Source organism: Callorhinus ursinus, unplaced genomic scaffold (genome assembly GCF_003265705.2).
Source record: "Callorhinus ursinus isolate GAN/ISIS: 27379988/994484 unplaced genomic scaffold, GSC_fseal_2.0 scaffold37, whole genome shotgun sequence".
NCBI lineage: Eukaryota > Metazoa > Chordata > Mammalia > Carnivora > Otariidae > Callorhinus > Callorhinus ursinus.
The window spans coordinates 337,326-357,329 of NW_027397099.1; the positions used below are offsets into that span (position 1 = coordinate 337,326).

At 40.1% G+C, this 20,004-nt stretch overlaps 1 protein-coding gene across 2 annotated transcripts in view; it reads left to right on the forward strand.

Moving 5' to 3' along the window:
• The window catches only part of RFWD3 (ring finger and WD repeat domain 3), a 47,167-nt gene that overhangs the window by 24,212 nt on the left and 2,951 nt on the right, over positions 1-20,004 (forward strand). Inside the window, exons 5-12 of one of the 2 annotated variants that reach the window (XM_025888932.2) lie at positions 1,048-1,239; positions 1,339-1,430; positions 10,425-10,539; positions 11,050-11,278; positions 14,394-14,544; positions 15,678-15,854; positions 17,697-17,911; positions 18,573-18,784. In XM_025888932.2, the coding sequence (XP_025744717.1) occupies positions 1,048-1,239; positions 1,339-1,430; positions 10,425-10,539; positions 11,050-11,278; positions 14,394-14,544; positions 15,678-15,854; positions 17,697-17,911; positions 18,573-18,784 (1,383 nt within the window). The remainder of the gene's footprint in view (positions 1-1,047; positions 1,240-1,338; positions 1,431-10,424; positions 10,540-11,049; positions 11,279-14,393; positions 14,545-15,677; positions 15,855-17,696; positions 17,912-18,572; positions 18,785-20,004) is intronic. The other variant, XM_025888933.2, reaches the window with a different exon arrangement.

Here is a 20,004-nt window from a genome sequence, read left to right on the forward strand (position 1 = left end):
GTTTTTATTTTTTTCTTCTAGGAAAATTTTGTGTGCATGTAAATTTATATGTGTACATAAATGTTCCATTTTTTTAATTTACACTAAAGGGAACCTCATTCTTACTAATCACTGCATAGTGTTCAGTCATAAAGAAATTTTTAGTTAACTCTTATTTTGTCATGTACACTATAGTCGTTCCCGTTTCTTCCTCCCTCTCTCCCTCTTTCCTCCTCCCTCCCTCTTCCTTCCTTCCTTCCGGTACAAATCATGCTGGACTAAGCATTTTTGTACAGTTGTCTTGCACGTATTTGTGACTATTCATATATTCATAGATATATTTCTAGCAGAGAGATTGCTCTGTGAAAGGAAAGATAGATGTATTTAGTTTTGATAGATAATGCCAAACTGCCCTCTGGAAAATTTGTGTCACTTTCTACCTGCAGCAACAGTATGGAAGTATGCCTATCTCTTCCTTAACCCTCAACATTGCTTCGTGTCATCACACATCAATTTATACCATCTAATAAATGAAAAAAATGGTTTCTTACCTTAATTTGCATTTTTTAATTATAAACGAACACTTATGAACCATTTGTATTCTTTTTGTAAGCTGTTTCTGTCCTCTCTTTGTTTTTCTGGGTTTCTTTTATGTATTTTCTATTCAAGTATTTTATAACTATTTGACGTGATTATGAACCTAACTTTGAATGTTTAACAACCTACTCTTCCGTGTTGTTGGTTATTCAGGTAACTGCTGGATTTGTTTTGTTTTTTCAATGTCTTTGTAAAGATAGTTCCTTTTCTTCATTTGAATGAAAAAAAAATCCCAAGAATTTCATAAGATCAAAGGGAAGTAATATTTTCATGGCTTCTATGAAACATTTGACCAGATTGCACTTTACAAAGAATGACAAGTGATTCAGAGGTGTTGTAGTTTTTCGGCAGCATTTTCAGTTGGGTTTGTATTGTTTTTGTGTGGTTTTGTTGATTTGATAGAGTTGCACATCCTCTTCAAGGCTGATTTTGTATATTCCGTAATTTGAATATATTCTGATTTCCATCTAGTCTCCCCAGAAGACCAGCCCTCTTCTACCTTCTGTTTCTATGGATGATGAAGAAGGGGACACTTGCACAATATGTTTTGAACATTGGACCAATGCTGGGGATCACCGACTCTCAGCATTACGCTGTGGACACCTCTTTGGGTATAAGTGCATTTCTAAGTGGCTCAAGGGCCAGGCACGAAAATGTCCCCAGGTGAGAACCATAGATAAGGACTGAACCTGTGCACAGTCAGCATGTTAAGTCAGGAGGGTTCCTAGAACCACACTAATTTTATCTTGTTGGGCTCTTTAGTGCAACAAGAAAGCCAAGCACAGTGACATCGTTGTTCTTTATGCCCGAACCCTGAGAGCTCTGGACACTAGTGAACATGAGCGCATGAAAAGGTAGGTGGCAAGAATCTACCTACTTGGCAAATCTGAAAAAGGAGGTATGAGTCACTCTTAATGTGGTTGTAAGGCTTTACTTGGATTGTGATGGGGGAACCTCTGGGGGATCACTGGCAGTCTGTCTCACATTGTGATTTTTAATACATGTCTGATATCTTCTGAAGGAGGTCTGCATGGTTTGCTCTCCATACAGCATTAAAAATGAGGTTTTGGAGTAACAACTAATTGTGACTTCAGCTAGCTCAGTGAATGTGGGCCCCAGGCTTATTGAATGTGTACCTTCTCAGCCACAGAATGGGGGAGCCTACCTAACAATGAAGTTGATGCACAAGAAAGCAGAGCTGGGAAGGGGAGAAAGACAGATTCATGGCCCTTGATTCAGCCATGCCTAAAGTTAGACTCCAGTGGATTTCTCAGTTATCTAAGTCAATACATTGGTTTTCAGTTTTAGTTTGCCAGCTTAAATAAAGTTTCTATCATATAATCTAGGGAGTATTGACCAATGTTTCATCACATAACGTTTTCATTCTGGGAAAACTGACACCTGGGTCATGAAAAACTCATTCCTTGAAAGAAGGGGAAGAGTGCTCGCTTTGGCAGCACATATATGGAAGATAAAAGAAGGATGATAGGTGGTAGACTGTGCCACTTACTTGTGTACCTCGTGTAAGCCTCCGCTTTCCGAGCCTGAGTGCTGTGTGCTGATTGGAACAGGTAGATTCAGAAGGAATAGAGCACCTGTTCCTTCTGCAGGAGCACTTAGCTATCCCCACAAACTTAGAATCAGCTCTAATACTTAAGCTGGCAGTAACATGACCGGGGAAGCCAAGACCAGGGTGTCTTAAGCCCTCCCCCAGTCAAAAGTCATAGAGAAACCTGCAGCCCTCCAGTAATACCTCACACCTGGTGTGGGCAGCAGACCCAAGCAGAAAGATTCCCTGGAATTTTTGTAGCTTATTCAGATTCTTCTCTAGGGTTTACATTTCTGCCTGCCTGTGCTTCTAAATACCATGAACATTTAATCAGGGATTCCTTGTCTTACTCTTTGTAGACAATTTATAACCACTTGGAGTATTTTCCAAGTCTTAGTCTCCTCTTCCCTACAGTAGGCTTAATGATACCTTAAACAAAACAACAACAAAAAAGAGAATCTGGCACATTGTTTGTTGCCATATTTTGCTGCTCATGTCCCTAAGCCTTCCTACAACGGCACTCTATACAGAAAATGCATGAGTGAGGCTTTGCACATGTAGTGCAATGTAAGAAATTATCAGGATTTTGGAAGCCCAAGAGCATTTGCTAATAATACTGCTTAAACTTTAAGAACACTAAAAAAATAAAAATACCCACCGAGTGCAGGGACAGGGGTTTTCTCACAGTGCTGCTGTTAAGAATGTACACCAACACAACTATTTAGAGAGACCATTGACTCTGTGCTTCAAAAGCATTTAAAACTAATTCTACTTTAGGCGTTCATTCTAAAGGAACGATTTGTGAAGAAATGTGTGCAAAGATTTACTAATGGGGGCACCTGGCTGGCGCAGTTGGTGGATTATAAGTTCGAGCCCCATATTGGGTATAGTGATGATTTAAAAGTAAAATCCTTAGGGGCACATGGATGGCTCAGTCAGTTAGATGTCTGACTCTTGGTTTCAGCTCAGGTCGTGATCCCATGGGTTGAGAGATCAAGCCCCACATCAGGCTCTGCACTCAGCGGGGAGTCTGCTTGAGATTCTGTCCCTCTGCCCCTTTGCCCACTCGCGTGAGCTTGCCTTCTCTCTCTCTAAAATGAATAAATCTTTTTAAAAATAAATAGGGGCGCCTGGGTGGCTCAGTCAGTTAAGCGTCTGTCTTCGGCTCAGGTCATGATCCCAGGGTCCTGGGATGGAGCTTCGAGTCGGGCTCCCTGCTCAGCAGGGTGTCTGCTTCTCCCTCTGCCCCTCCCCCTGCTCATGCTCTCTTTCGTTCTCTCTCAAATTAATAAATAAAAAAAAATCTTTAGAAGTAAATAAATCATTTTTTAACAAAACAAAAAGATTTACTTCATGAGACTTTCCATTTAAGCATTGTTAATCCAAACCGAGAGAATTAATTAGTTGAGTAAACTGGCATATCCAGCGATGGAATACTACACATTTATTTAAACTGATGTTAAAGTGCATGTAATATTTTGTCATGTGAAAGCACATTATGGTGATTATATTTTTGCAAAGCAGAAAAAATACTACAGGTAGTCACTGAGTAGTGGAATTACAGATGACTTTAATTTTCTTCTTTATTTTTTCTCGTTTGGTCCAACAAATACTTACTTGGTCCAACAAATATTTAGTGTTTTTACATGGCAGCCTTGTGAAGAGGGTAATTTTGTTGAAAAAGCTAACTTTGTAGGCATGGTTGTTAAGATATGAGTATATTTAAAACTTTGCTGATTACTCAGAGAACTCCCAAGAAACAGAAGTCCAGGACCAGTTGGCTTTACAGGTGAATTCTACCAAACATTTGAAGAAGAGTTAATACCTATTCTTTTTTTAAGGATTTATTTATTTATTTTAGTGGGCTGGGGCAGAGGGAGAGAGAGAATCCTGAAGCAGACTCCCCGCTGAGTGTGGAACCCAACACAGGCCTTGACCCCAGGACCCCAGGATTGTGACCTGAGCCCTGATCAAGACTCAGCCGCTTAACCGACTAAGCTACCCAGGCGCCCCAATACCTAATTCTTTTCAAACTTTTTCAAAAAATAGAAGAGGAAGGAAAACTTCCAAATTCATTTTATGAGTCAAGTGTCACCCTGATACCAATACCAGATAAAGACACCACAAAAAAAAAAAAAGAGAGAGAGAACAACAGGCCAATATCTCTGATGAATATAGGTGCAGAAATCCTCAACAAAGTATTAGCAAACCAAATCCAACAATACATTAAAAAAAAAAATCATTCACCATGATCAAGGGTGATTTATTCCCAGGATGCAGGAGTGGTTCATTATTTGCAAATTAATGTGATACATCATCTCAATAAGAGAAAGGATAAAAACCAAAGAATCATTTCAATAGATGCAAAAAAAAATTTGACAAAGTACAACATCCATTCATGATAAAACTCTCAACAAAGTAGGTGTAGAGGGAACAGACTTCAACATAATAAAGGCCTTATATGAAAAACCCCACAGCTAAATCATCCTTAATGGGGGGAAAAGTGGGATCTTTTCAGTTAAGGTCAGGAACAAGACAAGGATGTCCACTCTCACCACAGCGATCAGATAAAATAAATAAAATAAAAGACATCCAAATTGGTAAGGAAGAACTAAAACTTTACTATATGCTGATGATATGGTACTGTACGTAGAGAACCCAAAGAAGACTCCACCAAAAAACTGCCAGAACTGATAAATGAATTCATTAAATTTGCAGAATGAAAAATCAATGTACAGAAAACCATTCCATTTCTATACACTAATAATGAAGCAGCGGAAATAGAAGTTAAGAAAACAATCCCATTTATAATTGTACCAAAAATAATAAAATACCTAGAAACAAACTTAACTAAAGAGAAAGACCTATACTCTGAAAACTATAAAACATTGATGAAAGAAATGGAAGATGGCACAAATGGAAAGACATTCCATGCTTATGGATTGGAAGAACAAATATCATTAAAATGTCTGTGCTACCCAAAGTAATCTACACAGTTAATGCAATCCCTATCAAAATACCAACAGCATTTTTCACAGAACTGGAACAAACAATCCTAAAATTTATAAGGAATTCTAAAAAAAAACTGGAGGTATCACAGTTCCGGAGTTCAAGTTATATTACAAAGCTGTAGTAGTCAAAACAGTGTGGTAAATTGGCACAAAAACAGACACATAGTTGAATGAAACAGAATAGAAAACCCAGAAATGAATCCACAGTTACATGATCAGTTACTCTTTGACATAGCAGGAAAGAATATGCAATTCGGGGACAGAGACTGTCTCTTCAACAAATGAGAAAGCTGGACAACAACATGCAAAAGAATGAAACTGGACCACTTTCTTATACACAAGAATAAACTCAAAATGGATTGAGGACCTAAATGTGAGACCTGAAACCATAGAAAAGCCTAAAAAAGAGCGTAATTACACCACTGACATAAGCAGTAGCAACATCTTTCTAGCTAGGTCTCCTGAGGCAAGGGAAACAAAAGCAAAAATAAACTACTGGGACTGCATCAAAATAAAAAGCTTCTGCACAGCAAAGGAAACACCAACAAAAAACAACCTACTGAATGGGAGAAGATAATTTGCAAATGACATATCAGATAAAGGGTTAGTATCCAAAATATATAAAGAACTTCTACAACCCACCACCCTAAAAACAAATAATCCAATTTTTTAAAAAATGGGCAAACAACATGAACACACATTTCTCCAAAGAAGACATCCAGATGGCCAACAGACACATGAAAAGATGCTCAGTATCACTCATCGTTGGGGAAATGCAAATCAAAACTATAATGAGATATCCCCTCATACCTGTCAGAATGACTAAAAATCAAAAACAGAAGAAACAACAGGTGTTGGTGAGGATGTGGAGAAAAAGGAACCCTCTTGCACTGTTGGTAGGAATGCACACTGGAGCAGCCACTGTGGAGACAGTATGGAGGTTCCTCAAAAAATTTAAAACAGAAATACCATATGATCCAGTAATCACACTGCTGTTTAACCACAGAATACAAAAACACTAATTCAAAGGGATGTATGCACCCCTGTGTTATAGTAGCATTTTACAATAGCCAAAGTATGGAGGCAGCCCAAGGAGAGATGAATGGATAAAGAAGAGGTGGTATACACAAACACACACGAATATTATTGAGCCACAAAAAAGAATGAAATCTTGCCTTATGCAACAACACGGATGGAGCTGGAGAGTGTAATACTAAATGAAATAAGCCAGTCAGAGAAAGACAAATACCGTATGATTTCATGCATATGTGGGATTTAAGAAATAAAACAAATGAGCAAAGGGGGAGAAAAAGTGAAAAATCAAAAAACAGACTTTTTTTTTAAGATTTTATTTATTTAACAGAGAGAGACACAGCAAAAGAGGGAACACAAGCAGGGGGAGTGGGAGAGGGAGAAGCAGGCTTCCCACAGAGCAGGGAGCCCGATGCGGGGCTCGATCCCAGGACGCTGGGATTATGACCTGAGCCGAAGGCAGACGCTTAACGACTGAGCCACCCAGGCGCCCCCCAAAACAGCCTCTTAACTATAGAGAACAAACAGATGGTTACCAGAGGAGAGGTGGGTGGGGGCTGGGTGAAATAGGTGAAGGGGATTACAAGTACACTTATCTTGATGAGCACTGAGTAATAGATGGAATTGTTGAATCACTGTATTGTACACCTGAAACTAATACAACACTGTGTTAACTACGCTGGAGTTAAAATTGAAAATAAACTGCTGGTTACTATAATCAATCAGTATGCTCCCTATCCTCCTTAGAAAATGCGAACATTCTGAAAATGCCAATAAATACAGAAACTTAATAAAATGAACACCCTTGTACTGGACTTTATCAGATCTTAACAAATTGCCATATTTGTTTTAGGCCTTAAAAAAATAAATCATTATAGGTAAGGCAAAAGCTTCCTTGTGAATTTCATTGTCCTTAATTCCATCTCTTTCCCCAGAGGATCTATAATTATAAATCATATAGTATGAGTTAGAGTTTTTACACTTTATGCAAATGTTACTAGATTATAATTTTCCTCGGTAATTTTTTTTTTAATTTTATTTATTTAGGGGCGCCTGGGTGGCTCAGTTGTTAAGCGTCCGCCTTCGGCTCAGCTCATGATCCCAGGGTCCTGGGATCAAGCCCCGCATCGGGCTCCCTGCTCTGCGGGAAGCCTGCTTTTCCCTCTCCCACTCCTGGGAGCTGAAGGCAGACGCTTAACCAACTGAGCCACCCAGGTGCCCTGTTTTTTTTGTTTAGAATTATGTTTGGGGTACATATCCTAGTTGGGATAGCTCTAGCTTATTCATTCTAACTCTTGTAGAGTGTTCTAGTTCTCTAATTTAGAATTTCCCTGTACATGTTTTGTATTGGTGGACAGTTAAGGTGGTTTCCGGTTTTTGTTAATATAAGCCATCGTGCAGAGAGATGGGCAAAAGTCTCCTTATGTCTAGAAATGGAATTACTTTATTGTAGGTCACATGTAATTTCAACTTCACTAGATACTGTCAAATTGCTCTTCCAAGAAGCTGTTTCCAATTTACACTCCCACCAGCAAAAGTAAGATTTCTCATTTTTTTCATACCCTTGTCCGCTTTGTGTTATCAGACTTAATTTTGACAGTCTCATGGAGTCAAGTAGTGTTTATTTAATTTGTATATCCTCAGTTATTAATGAAGTTGGACATACTCGTCTGTGAATTTTGTTTTTTATCTTTTGTTCATTTGTATTGAGCAAAATATATTGTTTATTTCTTACTGATGTATAGTTCATTGTGTTTTCCTTATACAGTTGACCCGGGGACTAGAGGCACCAACCCCTCTCACAGTCAAAAATCCACACACAACTTTTTTAACTGCCCAAAACCTTAACCTTAATAGCCTGCTGTTGACTAGAAACCTTACTGGTAACATATATTGGTTAACATATATTTTATGTTATATGTATTATGTACTATATCCTTACAATAATACCTAACTTTTTCTTAATTTTTTCCACATTTCTAGGCTACATGGCCAAACATTTCTAGGTTTATCTGTGAGTTTTTTCAAATTGTTGCAAATCTCCAAAAAAATTTTCTGGTGTATTTATTGAAAAAAATCCACTGTAAGTGGACCAGCGCAGTTCAAACCCATGTTGTTCAGGGTCACCTGTACTGATTCTTTGCTGGTTGTGTATATTGCAAATAGCATCACCCATTCTGTGGCTTGTCTCTTTAACTTGTTTATGTTTTCTTTTGTTGAACATGAGTTTTTAATTTTAATGCAGTCAAATTTTATCTCTTGTGTTTCTTTATCCACTGCTTCAAGGTCATAAGGACTTAACGTCTTCTTCTAAAGGTTCTTCAAAAATTTTGCTTTTTATGTAGGTTTTAAATATTTTTAAATATAGTTTTATGGATAACCAGGTGTTGTAGCGTAATTATTAAGTAATATGTTCTTCCTGTATAAGTTTTCATTGCTACCTTTATCCTAGATTAATTTTTTTTTTTAGATTTTATTTATTTATTTGAGAGAGAGAGAATGAGAGATAGAAAGCACGAGAGGGAAGAGGGTCAGAGGGAGAAGCAGACTCCCTGCTGAGCAGGAAGCCCGATGTGGGACTCGATCCCGGGACTCCAGGATCATGACCTGAGCCGAAGGCAGTCGCTCAACCAACTGAGCCACCCAGGCGCCCCTAGATTAAATTTTTGTATATGAATGGACTGCTTTTAGGTTCCATGGTCTCTTTGTTAATTCTTGCCCCAGTATTCCAAAGTTATAATTTAGTGTAGTTTTAAAATACCTCCTCCCACCTTGTTCTTCAAATTGACTTTGGCATTCTTGGCATTTTGCTCTTAATTTTAAAATTAGTTTCCTAAGTTCCATTTAATGCAATTTCAATCAAGATTTCAAAGGGAAAAGCTCCCTTTGAAATCTTGATTGAAATTGCATTAAATTTTTTGAGTAACTTGAGAAGTTCTATCTTGATGATTTTGAGTCGTTCCAGCTGTGAACATTATATAATATCCTTCCTTCCACTTATTCACTGTCTTCTTGTGCCTTTTACAAGTGTACTTTGCTTCGTAAAGCTCTTGCATGCTCTTTAACTTTATTCCTAGGTTGCTATTGTTAGAATTGCTCTTGTGAATGATGTTTTTTCTGTTACATTTACTAATCAGTTATCTGGCATATGGGAAATGCTGTTGATCTAAATCTTTTGTTTTAGTTCATTTACTTTTTCAGTATTCTGTATACCCACCGGGGGGCTTGAGCGCAATGACTCTGAGATCAAGAATCACGCATTTCTGTGACTGAGCCAGCTAGGCACCCCAATCTAATTTCCTGATCTTAATTCCAGCACATAGTTTGTGGGTTCTCTTAAACTTTCCACGGAGATGAATAGGGCAGCTTTATCCTTTCCAGTTTTCATCTTTTCTCCATCCTGTCTTACTGAGTGTAAGTTTTTTTGTGTATGCATATTTTGAAGTGTCTTTAGGTACATGCAAATTTATAACTTTTATTTTTGGTGAATGTATGTTTTTCATTGTGCATTGTTCCTCTTTATGCCTATTCATGTTTTTTTGTTTGTTTTAAGATTTTATTTATTTATTTGACAGAGAGAGAGACAGCGAGAGAGGGAACACAAGGAGGGGGAGAGGGAGAGGGAGAAGCAGGCTTCCCGCCGAGCAGGGAGCCCGAAGCGGGGCTCGATCCCAGGACCCTGGGATCATGACCTGAGCTGAAGGCAGACGCTTAACGACTGAGTCAACTAGGCGCCCCTATTCATGCTTTTTAATTCTGACTGGTCTTAGCATTTTCCCAGTATATACCTTCTATCTTTTTACCTTCAGCCTCGTTTTTGTAGTGTTATTTAATTTTAGTATCTGATAAACAGCTCGTAACTTACTGTTTTCTTTTAATCCAACAGATGACCTTGGTCTTTTAACATTGTCATTTTACTCTTATAATTTGGCCCTAACTCGAGCAGTGGGTTTGCCTCTGTTCTCTCATTTGGCACTTTTGCATTTTTGGTCTCATTTCCTAGTAAAAGCCAGACTCCTGGACATCACTGCCTGCATTAATGCTGAATCCCAGTGACTCCTGAGTTCAGCCCTGCGTGCTCCTTTTCTGTAGTGTTTCTGGATATGAGAGATTTTTTTCTTTTGTTATATTTTATTCACCATCATGACATATTTACAGCAAAGTGTGTGTATCTAGCATGAACTTAATCTGACATCTTGTTGGGAAGTCTTCTGTGGCCTTCCTAATCTACACCTGTTGCTGGCTTCCCTTTCTAGTTCCTTACTGAAGGAGCAGATGCTGAGGAAGCAGGCCGAGCTAGAATCGGCACAGTGCCGGCTCCAACTTCAAGTCCTCACTGATGAATGCAGTAAGCTTCATAGTCGTGTGCAGGTAGGTTTCCCATTCTAATCCAGAGAACTTTGGGGATAGGAATGAAAAAGGAATCTAAATAGAACTTTGGTTCATCTTAGATACAAATAAAGATTTACCAGGTTTTTCAGGAAGTAAGCAAGACCAACTCTTTATTCTATTTTTGATTAGAGCATTTGTTGGAATTGTACACTCTTGAGGATGAATTCTGCAATTCGAACTTGGAACAAATTAAACAGTCGGCTGTTAATTCAAATTTTAAGTAATTTTACCTCCCAGAGTCTACCAATAAAATGAGGGGTTTAGCCAAGATGACCATTGGAGACTTTCAGCCCCCCTATTTTCTGATCTGTGCTCTTGTTGGCTCAGTTTCTTGTTGAAATACTGGGAGAACGGCAGTGGGGCTCTCGGACTCATATCAGCATTTCCATGTAACGGAGAAGAAACATTCCCATGTGAAAGGAAGGAATTGTGCATGAGGGGGATATCAGACGAAAAGGCTTCACATTTACAACATCGTTTTCATTTTAGGACTTGCAGAAGCTTATTGTGCAGCATCGGGATCAGATTTCACAGTCCCCCGGGGGCTCCCAAGCACGTTTCCCGAACTGCCTGCCCTCCAGCCAGAACCAGCACAAGTACCATTTCCAGAAGACCTTCACAGTGTCTCAGACAGGAAACTGCCGCATCATGGCATACTGCGATGCTCTGAGCTGCCTGGTGGTGTCACAGCCTTCTCCTCAGGCCTCCTTCCTGCCAGGTGAACAATCCAGCACCTCAGCTTTCATGTTCATTGCCGAACTTCATTTATTTCTCTTGTCTCTTTTTTGTAGAATCCAGGACTTGCTAGTGGGTGAACGCTGACCACAGCCCACCAAATCACCTTTCCTAGTCTGTTAATGCAGATGCTCTAAGGTGCTGCAAAGATATCTGTCCATTGGCTTCATTCTGTACACACATGGTGTGTATTCACCAAGAGCCCAGGAATGCTGATTAATAACTGTAATAAAGTAAGAGAAGATAGGGTACTTGGAAGCATGGGTTACTGGTATAGTCCAAGGAAAAGGACAGCACTTCCTGTCTGTCCCATTAAAGTCACACCTTTCATGGGGGCACCTGACTGGCTCTGTCAGTAGAGTATGAGACTTGAATTTGAGCCCCATGTTGGGTATAGAGATTATTTAGAAAAAAATTTTGTTTAATAAAAATTAAATAAGGTCACAGATTCATTTTAGACTAGAGACTTTTTTTTAAGATTTTATATTTTTTTAAAGTAATCTCAAAAAAAACAAAAAAAAAAACCCCACAAAAACTAAAAAGGTAATCTCTACACCCAACGTGGGGCTCAAACTTAGAACCCCAACATCAAGAGTCACATGCCCGGGCGCCTGCGTGGCTCAGTCGTTAAGCATCTGCCTTTGGCTCGGGTCATGGTCCCAGGGTCCCGGGATCGAGCCCCGCATCGGGCTCCCTGCTCGGCGGGGAGTCTGCTTCTCCCTCTCCCACTTCCCCTGCTTGTATTCCCTCTCTTGCTGTCTCTCTCTCTCTCTGTCTAATAAATAAATAGAATCTTTAAAAAAAAAAAAAAAGAGTCACATGCCCTACTGACTCACCCAGACAGGTGCCCCTAGACTGGAAATATTTTTAAAAACGCTATCCCAGGGGCGCCTGGGTGGCTCATTTGATATATCATCCCACTCTTGATTTTGGCTCGGGTTGTAATCTCAGGGTTAGGGGATTGAGCCCCACACTGGGCTCCGTGCTCAGTGGGGAATCTGCTTGGGATTCTCTCCCCCTCCCTCTGCCCTACCCTTGCCAGTTCGTGCTCTCACTCACTTGCTCTCTGTCTCTCTAAAATAAATAAATAAATCTTAAAAAAACAAAAAATACTATCCCAAGGGCTCATTCAAGTTGAAACAATTATTTTCAGTAGTATTCAAATTCACAAATTCTGAATAAAAGAATTTGGAAATTGATTAGTTATTGATAATAATACAATAAATACTAAATTTTCTCCTATTTTGTGCTTTTTTAATTAATTAATTAATTTATTTTAAAGATTTAATTATTTATTTGACAGAGAGAGAGAGACAGCGAGAGAGGGAACACAAGCAGGGGGAGTGGGAGAGGGAGAAGCAGGCTTCCCACAGAGCAGGGAGCCCGATGCGGGGCTCGATCCCAGGACCCTGGAATCATGACCTGAGCTGAAGGCAGATGCTTAACGATTGAGCCACCCAGGCGCCCCTATTTTGTGCTTTTTAAAAAGCTTAATTTTAGGTTGTCTTAATGTTGAAAACCCTCACATGCTTAATGTTGAAATCTCCTCACATGCCCAGTTAAATCATTCCTGATTGTAGTAGATGTTTCTTTCCACAGTCTTCAGCATATGATTTCTCCCAGCTGTCAGGTCCTTTTGCTTCAGCCTGATTTCCTGTTTACCCACTTAGAAGTTCCATTCAAATGCTTCAAAACTGTGTTCCCCTAAACGTAGGTATATATAGAATTAGAAGTAGAATTCCTAGATCATTGTATATTTTTCTGTTCACTGATAGCTGGGAGTTGAGAGAAGCTCTAGTTAAGGGGAACATAAAAGAATTGTTTATAATGTTTCTATGTCCCGTCCACATCTTTAATAAAAGATTTATCATAAAAGCCTTTCCTACAAACTGGGAAAATACTTATTTCTTTGAATTGTTCCCCCATTTGGGTGTGATCTGTTCCTTTTTCCTTAATGCATCTATTCCACACAGCACAGCCAGGTCTTGATAGCTTGTTGGCGCTAATTTCTCTCTGTTTCCCTTGATCATTAACTAGTCTAGTATTCATGCTCCCTCTTGATTTAAAGCCCATTATTTCCCTGTTTGTCTTTCTGGCTCTCCTAATTCTGTTTCAGGAGAAAACACAATAAACTTTTCCCACTTGGTTCCCCAGAGAAGCTGACGTGTGACTCAAGGCTATCCTAAATCTTAAGATTTGACAAATTCTTTTGTGGATAACTTGGATAATAATAGATACTTAGTAAAAATAAATACATTATCAGAGCCTAGGAAGAGAACAGAGTAACAAATAAAAAGGTCAAGTTTGGGGGGGGATTTTTTTCCCCTTCTGGAATGGTGCAAATTGATTAGAATACTTGAAGTGTCATCTGTTTTTTTTTCCATTCAGACAAATGTAGCATGTCTTGACCACCTGGCATAGAAATCACCCATCTCCGTTCTTTCTTGTTCACTCTCTCTGCATCTTCACTGTGAATCTCTCTGTTAATAGCTTTATTGAAATTTGACTGACATACAATAAATTGCACATATTGAAAGTATAGTTGGATGAATTTTGATATATGTATACACCCCTGAAACCATCCCCACAATCAAGATAATGAACATCTATTGCCCCAGAGTTTTCTCATGCCCTTTATAATCTATCTCCCATCTGCCCCTCCCTCCTCTCTTCATCCCCAGGCAGCCACTGATCTACTTTCTGTCACTACACATCAGTTTGCATATTCTAGAATTTTACATAATCATAATCATACAATATTACCTTTTTTGTCTGGCTTCTTTCAGCATAAAGTTTTAGAGATTCATCCATATTATTGTGTATATCAGTAGTTCATTGCCTTGTATTGCTGGGCAGTGTTCTCTTCTACGTATATGTACATATAGTGGTTTATCCATTCACCTGTTGTTGGACATTTGGAGTGGAATATACTTTTTAAAATAATTATAACCCTGGGGAATTTTTTTTTTCTTTGTTTGACCAGCTGTTTTCCCGGGATTTATTTGCCAGGAAAGCTGAACAAAGGAGCTACTTGAAAACGTAGTTTGCTTTGCCTTAAATTGACTTTCAGTGATTTCATGCTCTCTTGTCTTTGGCAGGCTTTGGCGTTAAGATGTTGAGTACTGCCAACATGAAAAGCAGTCAGTACATTGCCATGCATGGCAAACAGATCCGCGGACTGGCTTTCAGCAGTCGGTTCAAAGGCTTACTGCTTTCGGCTTCCCTAGACAACACTGTTAAACTGACCAGGTGAGTGCTTCGGGGAGGAAGTAGGAGCCTGGGCTGTTCAGTGTTGAACAGAGTGGAAATTAGTATCCATGTTAGGATGGCCTTAGCTCGCTTTTTTTTCCCTTCTTTTTTTTTTGGTCTGAGGCATTGTCTTCTGAGATCCAGGTTCATTGAGTTTGAAATGTATTCCTTTTCAGAGTAGATGCCGCAGGCTGCACAACAGTATGTGCAGTGCCCTGTTTCTTTAAAACTTATTTGTGTTACAAAATACATCCTAAGCCAGGCAGATGAGAGGAACAGCCTAGAGATGGTTGAATGACATTATGGAGGGAGGCTTGGTACCGGGCACCATGGGGTTACCGTACCAGCTTGGACCTGCTTATTCCTGGTCTGTTACTGGGATCATCCTGCCGAACAAAAATGCTCTCCAGGAGCTCATTCTCCTGGGGTGCCCTGACTTCTCTCGTCAGTAACCCTCGGTTACTGCATTTTATCCATGTGCCCTGTGACTGCTATGAACCAGATCTGAACGCACTCAGTGCCTTCATCTTAGGAAGTAGTTCTGATCAGACGTCTGATAGTTGGTTTCCTGTCCCACAGTTAAATCTGAGGGACATCATGATATTGCTATCAGGCCTGATAAGCCTTTTGATTTTTCAAGAATGCTCCGGCTTAATTAGCCCCAAAACTCAGCGTGACATTATGTTTTATACATATGTATAAAAGGTTTTTTTTTCCCCTAGTAGTGTTAAAAAATAGATGAGAAGAAAAGGGCAGGTTAAAGACTAAAGTGTTATTAATGACTATCTCTGGGTGGTTGGATTGTTAGTTTTTATTTTTCTCACAGTTATATTTCTAATTTTTCAGCATTGAATATTGATTACCTGTATAATAGATAATTATGGAGAATTATTTATTTAACTTATTCTTTTATTTTCCTTACATTTCAAGAGGAAAGCCTGTGTCCCCCAAAACAAATATTTTGGAATCGAAAGGAGTTACCTGGGCAGTCCCTACAGGAAATTGGGAATCCCAAATTGTTTGGGTGTGTGGGTGTGTTCTTAAAAGATTATCACTGAAATGATAATCTTTATATCTTTGTTATATATTTGATTTCCTTAATGCATAGTTGTGAAAGTCTTATATCTCCACAGCCTGGAGACAAATACAGTGGTCCAGACTTACAATACTGGTCGCCCTGTCTGGAGCTGCTGCTGGTGTCTTGATGAAAGCAATCACATCTATGCTGGACTGGTCAATGGTTCGATCCTGGTGTATGACCTTCGAAACACGAGCTGTCATATCCAGGAGTTAGTACCCCAGAAAGCCAGGTAGGGAACCACTTAGTTTTTCCCAGTAGTTAGCAGCTTTCTCTTGGACCATCATATGAATCCTCTCTTTGGCGAGTATTTCCCATTTGGTCAGAATTCCTCACCGAGGGCGGTTCTCTGCGTGCAGTAATGTGTTCTTGCTTTGGGCTCAGTAAGATCCTTTCCATATGTTCATGCTATTTCTACATGGTAGAAAGCCCTAGTGCCAAGTATAGCCCGGTTCAGTACAATCATTCATCACTCAGCATGGCAAAATGAAGTCAGATCTGTGTTCCAAACCTGGCTCCACTGCATAGGAGCTGTGTGACCTTGGTCACGGTTCTTGGCCTGTTACAGAGACTTGCTTTAATAGCCACGTGTCTAACGCACAGGAAGAGATCAGTAAAGGGTAGGCCTATGCAAAATGATTTAAAATCTCCAGCTAAACCAACTTGGTCTAAAGATGCCATGTTACTATGATGGATCATCTATAATCCATTTACAGAGTTGGGAGGTTTATAAAGTCAAGCCCAGAATCTGAGGGTGGGTGGCCACCAGCACCACTGTGACTCCTCAGAATGTGTTGAGTACCATTTGGGCCTAATATGCTCCTGAAGGCATAAAGTTCTCAAAAGGAAAAGTGGAATCTGACCTAGGCCAAAATGAGAAGTATCTTAAAAGAGAATTTCCATTTCCAATGTGAATATATATTAAAAAGGGGGCAGGGGGATCTAAATGTAAAGATATCACTATAGTAATGATATAGTAATGGTTACTAAACCTAGGCTCAATGCTCTGGGGTCTTCTCATTTGAGTGGGGTAGACTCATGCTTATTTTACGTGGTCTGTGGGCCTGAAGAGGATGGATGTGAACTCCCAGCAAACATGGGGACTGCCATTGATGTTGACGGATTCAGGCAGAGCAGGCAATAAAATAGAGCAAACAGCCAGGAAAGACAGGGCAATGAAAGAAAGCAGGCAAAGTGACCGTTTTGAAAAGTCCAGCAGAAACAAAGTTCATAGGAACAGATTTGGCAGGCTGATAGTTCTGAGAGAATTCTTGGCGTACAGTTCTGGTCATATGCTTGCAGAAAGAGATTTAGAAAATTTCTAAAGAAACAATCTTGTTTCTGAATTAAAATGTAGTTGCTTCAGGGCCTGGCTCAGTTGGAAGAGCATGTGACTCTTGATCTCAGGGTCATGAGTTGGAACTCCGCGTTGGACGTACAGAGTATTTAAATTAAAAAAAAAAAAATGCAGTTGGGCGCCTGGGTGGCTCAGTTGGTTAAGCGACTGCCTTCGGCTCAGGTCATGATCCTGGAGTCCCGGGATCGAGTCCCGCATCGGGCTCCCCGCTCAGTGGGGAGTCTGCTTCTCCCTCTGACCCTCTTCCCTCTCGTGCTCTCTATCTCTCATTCTCTCTCTCTCTCTCAAATAAATAAATAAAATTAAAAAAAAAATGCAGTTGCTTCAGGCTATATGTTAATTGAAGGGTCTGTCAATTACAGCTTGGAAGCTTTATTAAATGTGTAAGCTGCATTTCCTTTCTGACTTTCCTTGTGTATGTGGCTAGCCCCATTACTAGAAACTTCACATCAGTCAATCTTCCTTGTATTTGTGATCTTGTACTATTAAATTTCCTAGTCCTTTTTTTTTCTTAACTGTTTTTCAAACATGTGATATCTCCTCTGAAATTGGATGCAGAGATTATAGGTATACTCTTGTGTTTCTACAGAGTGGGTTGGTAGTTTTTATCAAATGTCAAAGGAGAGTGACCCAAGGAAGGTCTTTACCCTCTTCTATAGAGGTAGGAGCAGTACAAGTATTGGAATGTGAAACATGGTTTCCTTTCTTCCCCTTCAGATGCCCGCTGGTATCCCTATCATACATACCCAGAGCTGCCTCAGCTACATTTCCATATGGTGGGGTATTGGCTGGAACCTTGGAGAACGCTTCCTTCTGGGAGCTCAAAATGGGCTTTTCTCATTGGCCTCACGTGCTGCCCATGGAGCCAGGGGGCTGCATAGACTTTCAGACAGAGAGCAGCACCCGGCACTGTCTTGTGACCTACAGGCCTGGTGAGTGTTGGGATGTCCTCGTGGGACCTCCTGTGGGTTGTCTGGGAGCAGATCGGTTCAGGGGAGAAAAGGAGAGCTTGCCCTACTCTTCAGGTGGCTCTGGGAAGCCCCCCCAGAGACTAACGGCTCTTGCTACTACACTACATGGAAGATGGTGGCCCCACATTCCTCCCTAGAGCCTGCCTCTGCTTCTCACTTGTCTGAGAATTCTCCCAGGTACTCCTTGGAGTGAGTCAGCCACTTGAGGAGCCCCTGTGATTTAGAACAGTAATGGAATGAGGAGGCCTGGAATTGAGGCCAGTGAGTCACCCTCAGTGCAGTTTCGTGTCTTCTGCGTACCCCTAAGGAATATAAAAACCTAAGCCGGGGTCTGGCAGAATACAGTGATTTTACTAAGAAGGATAGCTTATGCTCAGAATTGTTTCCCTCATAGGCAAAAATACCTTGTAGATAACTTGCTTTATCTTAGCCTGGGGTTCTGAATTTCATTTATGCTGTATCATTTTGTTCTTATTATTACGGTTGCTTTGTAGCTATTCTTAATGGCTTAGTAAATTGTGGCTCTTGCACTCAGGTAGTTGGTTAGCATCCGAGGTTCGGGTACTTCATTCATTTCTTTGGATCATCCCCATGGAGCAACATTGATTTCTTTGTCCCGTAGATAAAAATCACAACACTTTACGAAGTGTGCTGATGGAGATGTCCTATAAGCTGGATGGTGCTGGAGAGCCAGTCTGTTCCTGCCATCCTGTACAAACGTTCCTTGGGGGACCCGCTTGCAAACTACTGACCAAAAGTGCCATTTTCCAAAACCCAGAGAATGATGGCAGCATCCTGGTGTGTACTGGGGATGAAGCATCAAATTCTGCCCTGGTGAGCCTGTTATTTTTTTATACTGAAGTGTGTAGAGCAAAAAGCCAAAGTTCTCCATAATTGTACATATCTGTGTATGCGTGTATGTAGGGTTGTTTATTTTTACCCACGTTAACACTTTACATACTGCCCTATAATTCGCTCTTCTCCCATTTAACTTCCTAGCTTGGGGTATCTTTCCATTTCAATATCTGTAGATTCACCTCATTCTTTTTTATGTGAGCTATAGTGTCCTGTGGGTCATCTTGTGAATCTTTAAAAAAAAAAAAAAAGAACTACTGAAACCCCTATAAAACAATTGATTCAGGGGCGCCTGGGTGGCTCAGTTGTTAAGCGTCTGCCTTCGGCTCAGGTCATGATCTCAGGGTCCTGGGATCGAGCCCCACGTCGGGCTCCCTGCTCGGCAGGGAGTCTGCTTCTCCCTCTCCCTCTGCCCCTCCCCCTGCTTGTGCTGTTTCTCTCTGTCAAATGAATAGAATAAAATCTTTTAAAATAGATAGATCAATAGATAAAATAATTGATTCAGGTAACAGTTTCATGAGTTCAGGGTGAAACTGACAAATGGATGGTTGATGGGGAGTTGTACAGTGCAGGGATCATTCTGTCATGACCTGGACACATTGATCAACCTTAATATCACCATAAGTGGGTTAACAAGAAATAATTTGCCTCTTAATGTAAGACAATATGAAACACACGGCACCTGTGAGATGCCCTTGAACCTAAATCTAATCAAGCTTTGGAGTGTTGCTGACCAGTGTAGTTGCACTAACCACATAAGGACTTGAAATGTGATTAGTATGAATGAAGAACTTGATTTTTAAATTTTTATTTAATTTTAATTTAAATAGCCTGATGTGGCTAGTGGTCACCATATTGGGTGGCACTGCTATAGCGTAAGGGTAAAATGACATGAAGTAAGAAACAAACCAAAATAGCATCAGTAAAGCAGATATGGTAAAAAGCTTAATAATCTGGGTGATGGGCAGTTCATTGTACTACCTTACTTTTTATTATGAAAATTTTTTTTGTAATAAAAAGTTTGTGAAAAGGAGAAGAAAGCACTAGTTAGAAGATTTCATGAGGGCAGAGACACAGGGACTTTTGTCTTGTTGACTCTTCTGTCCCTCGATGGAAGGGCTTGATGGAGGGCTGAATGCTAGCTTGGTTTTAGATCCACTCACAGGTAGACTAACTGCTTATCACACTGCAGAGGCCAG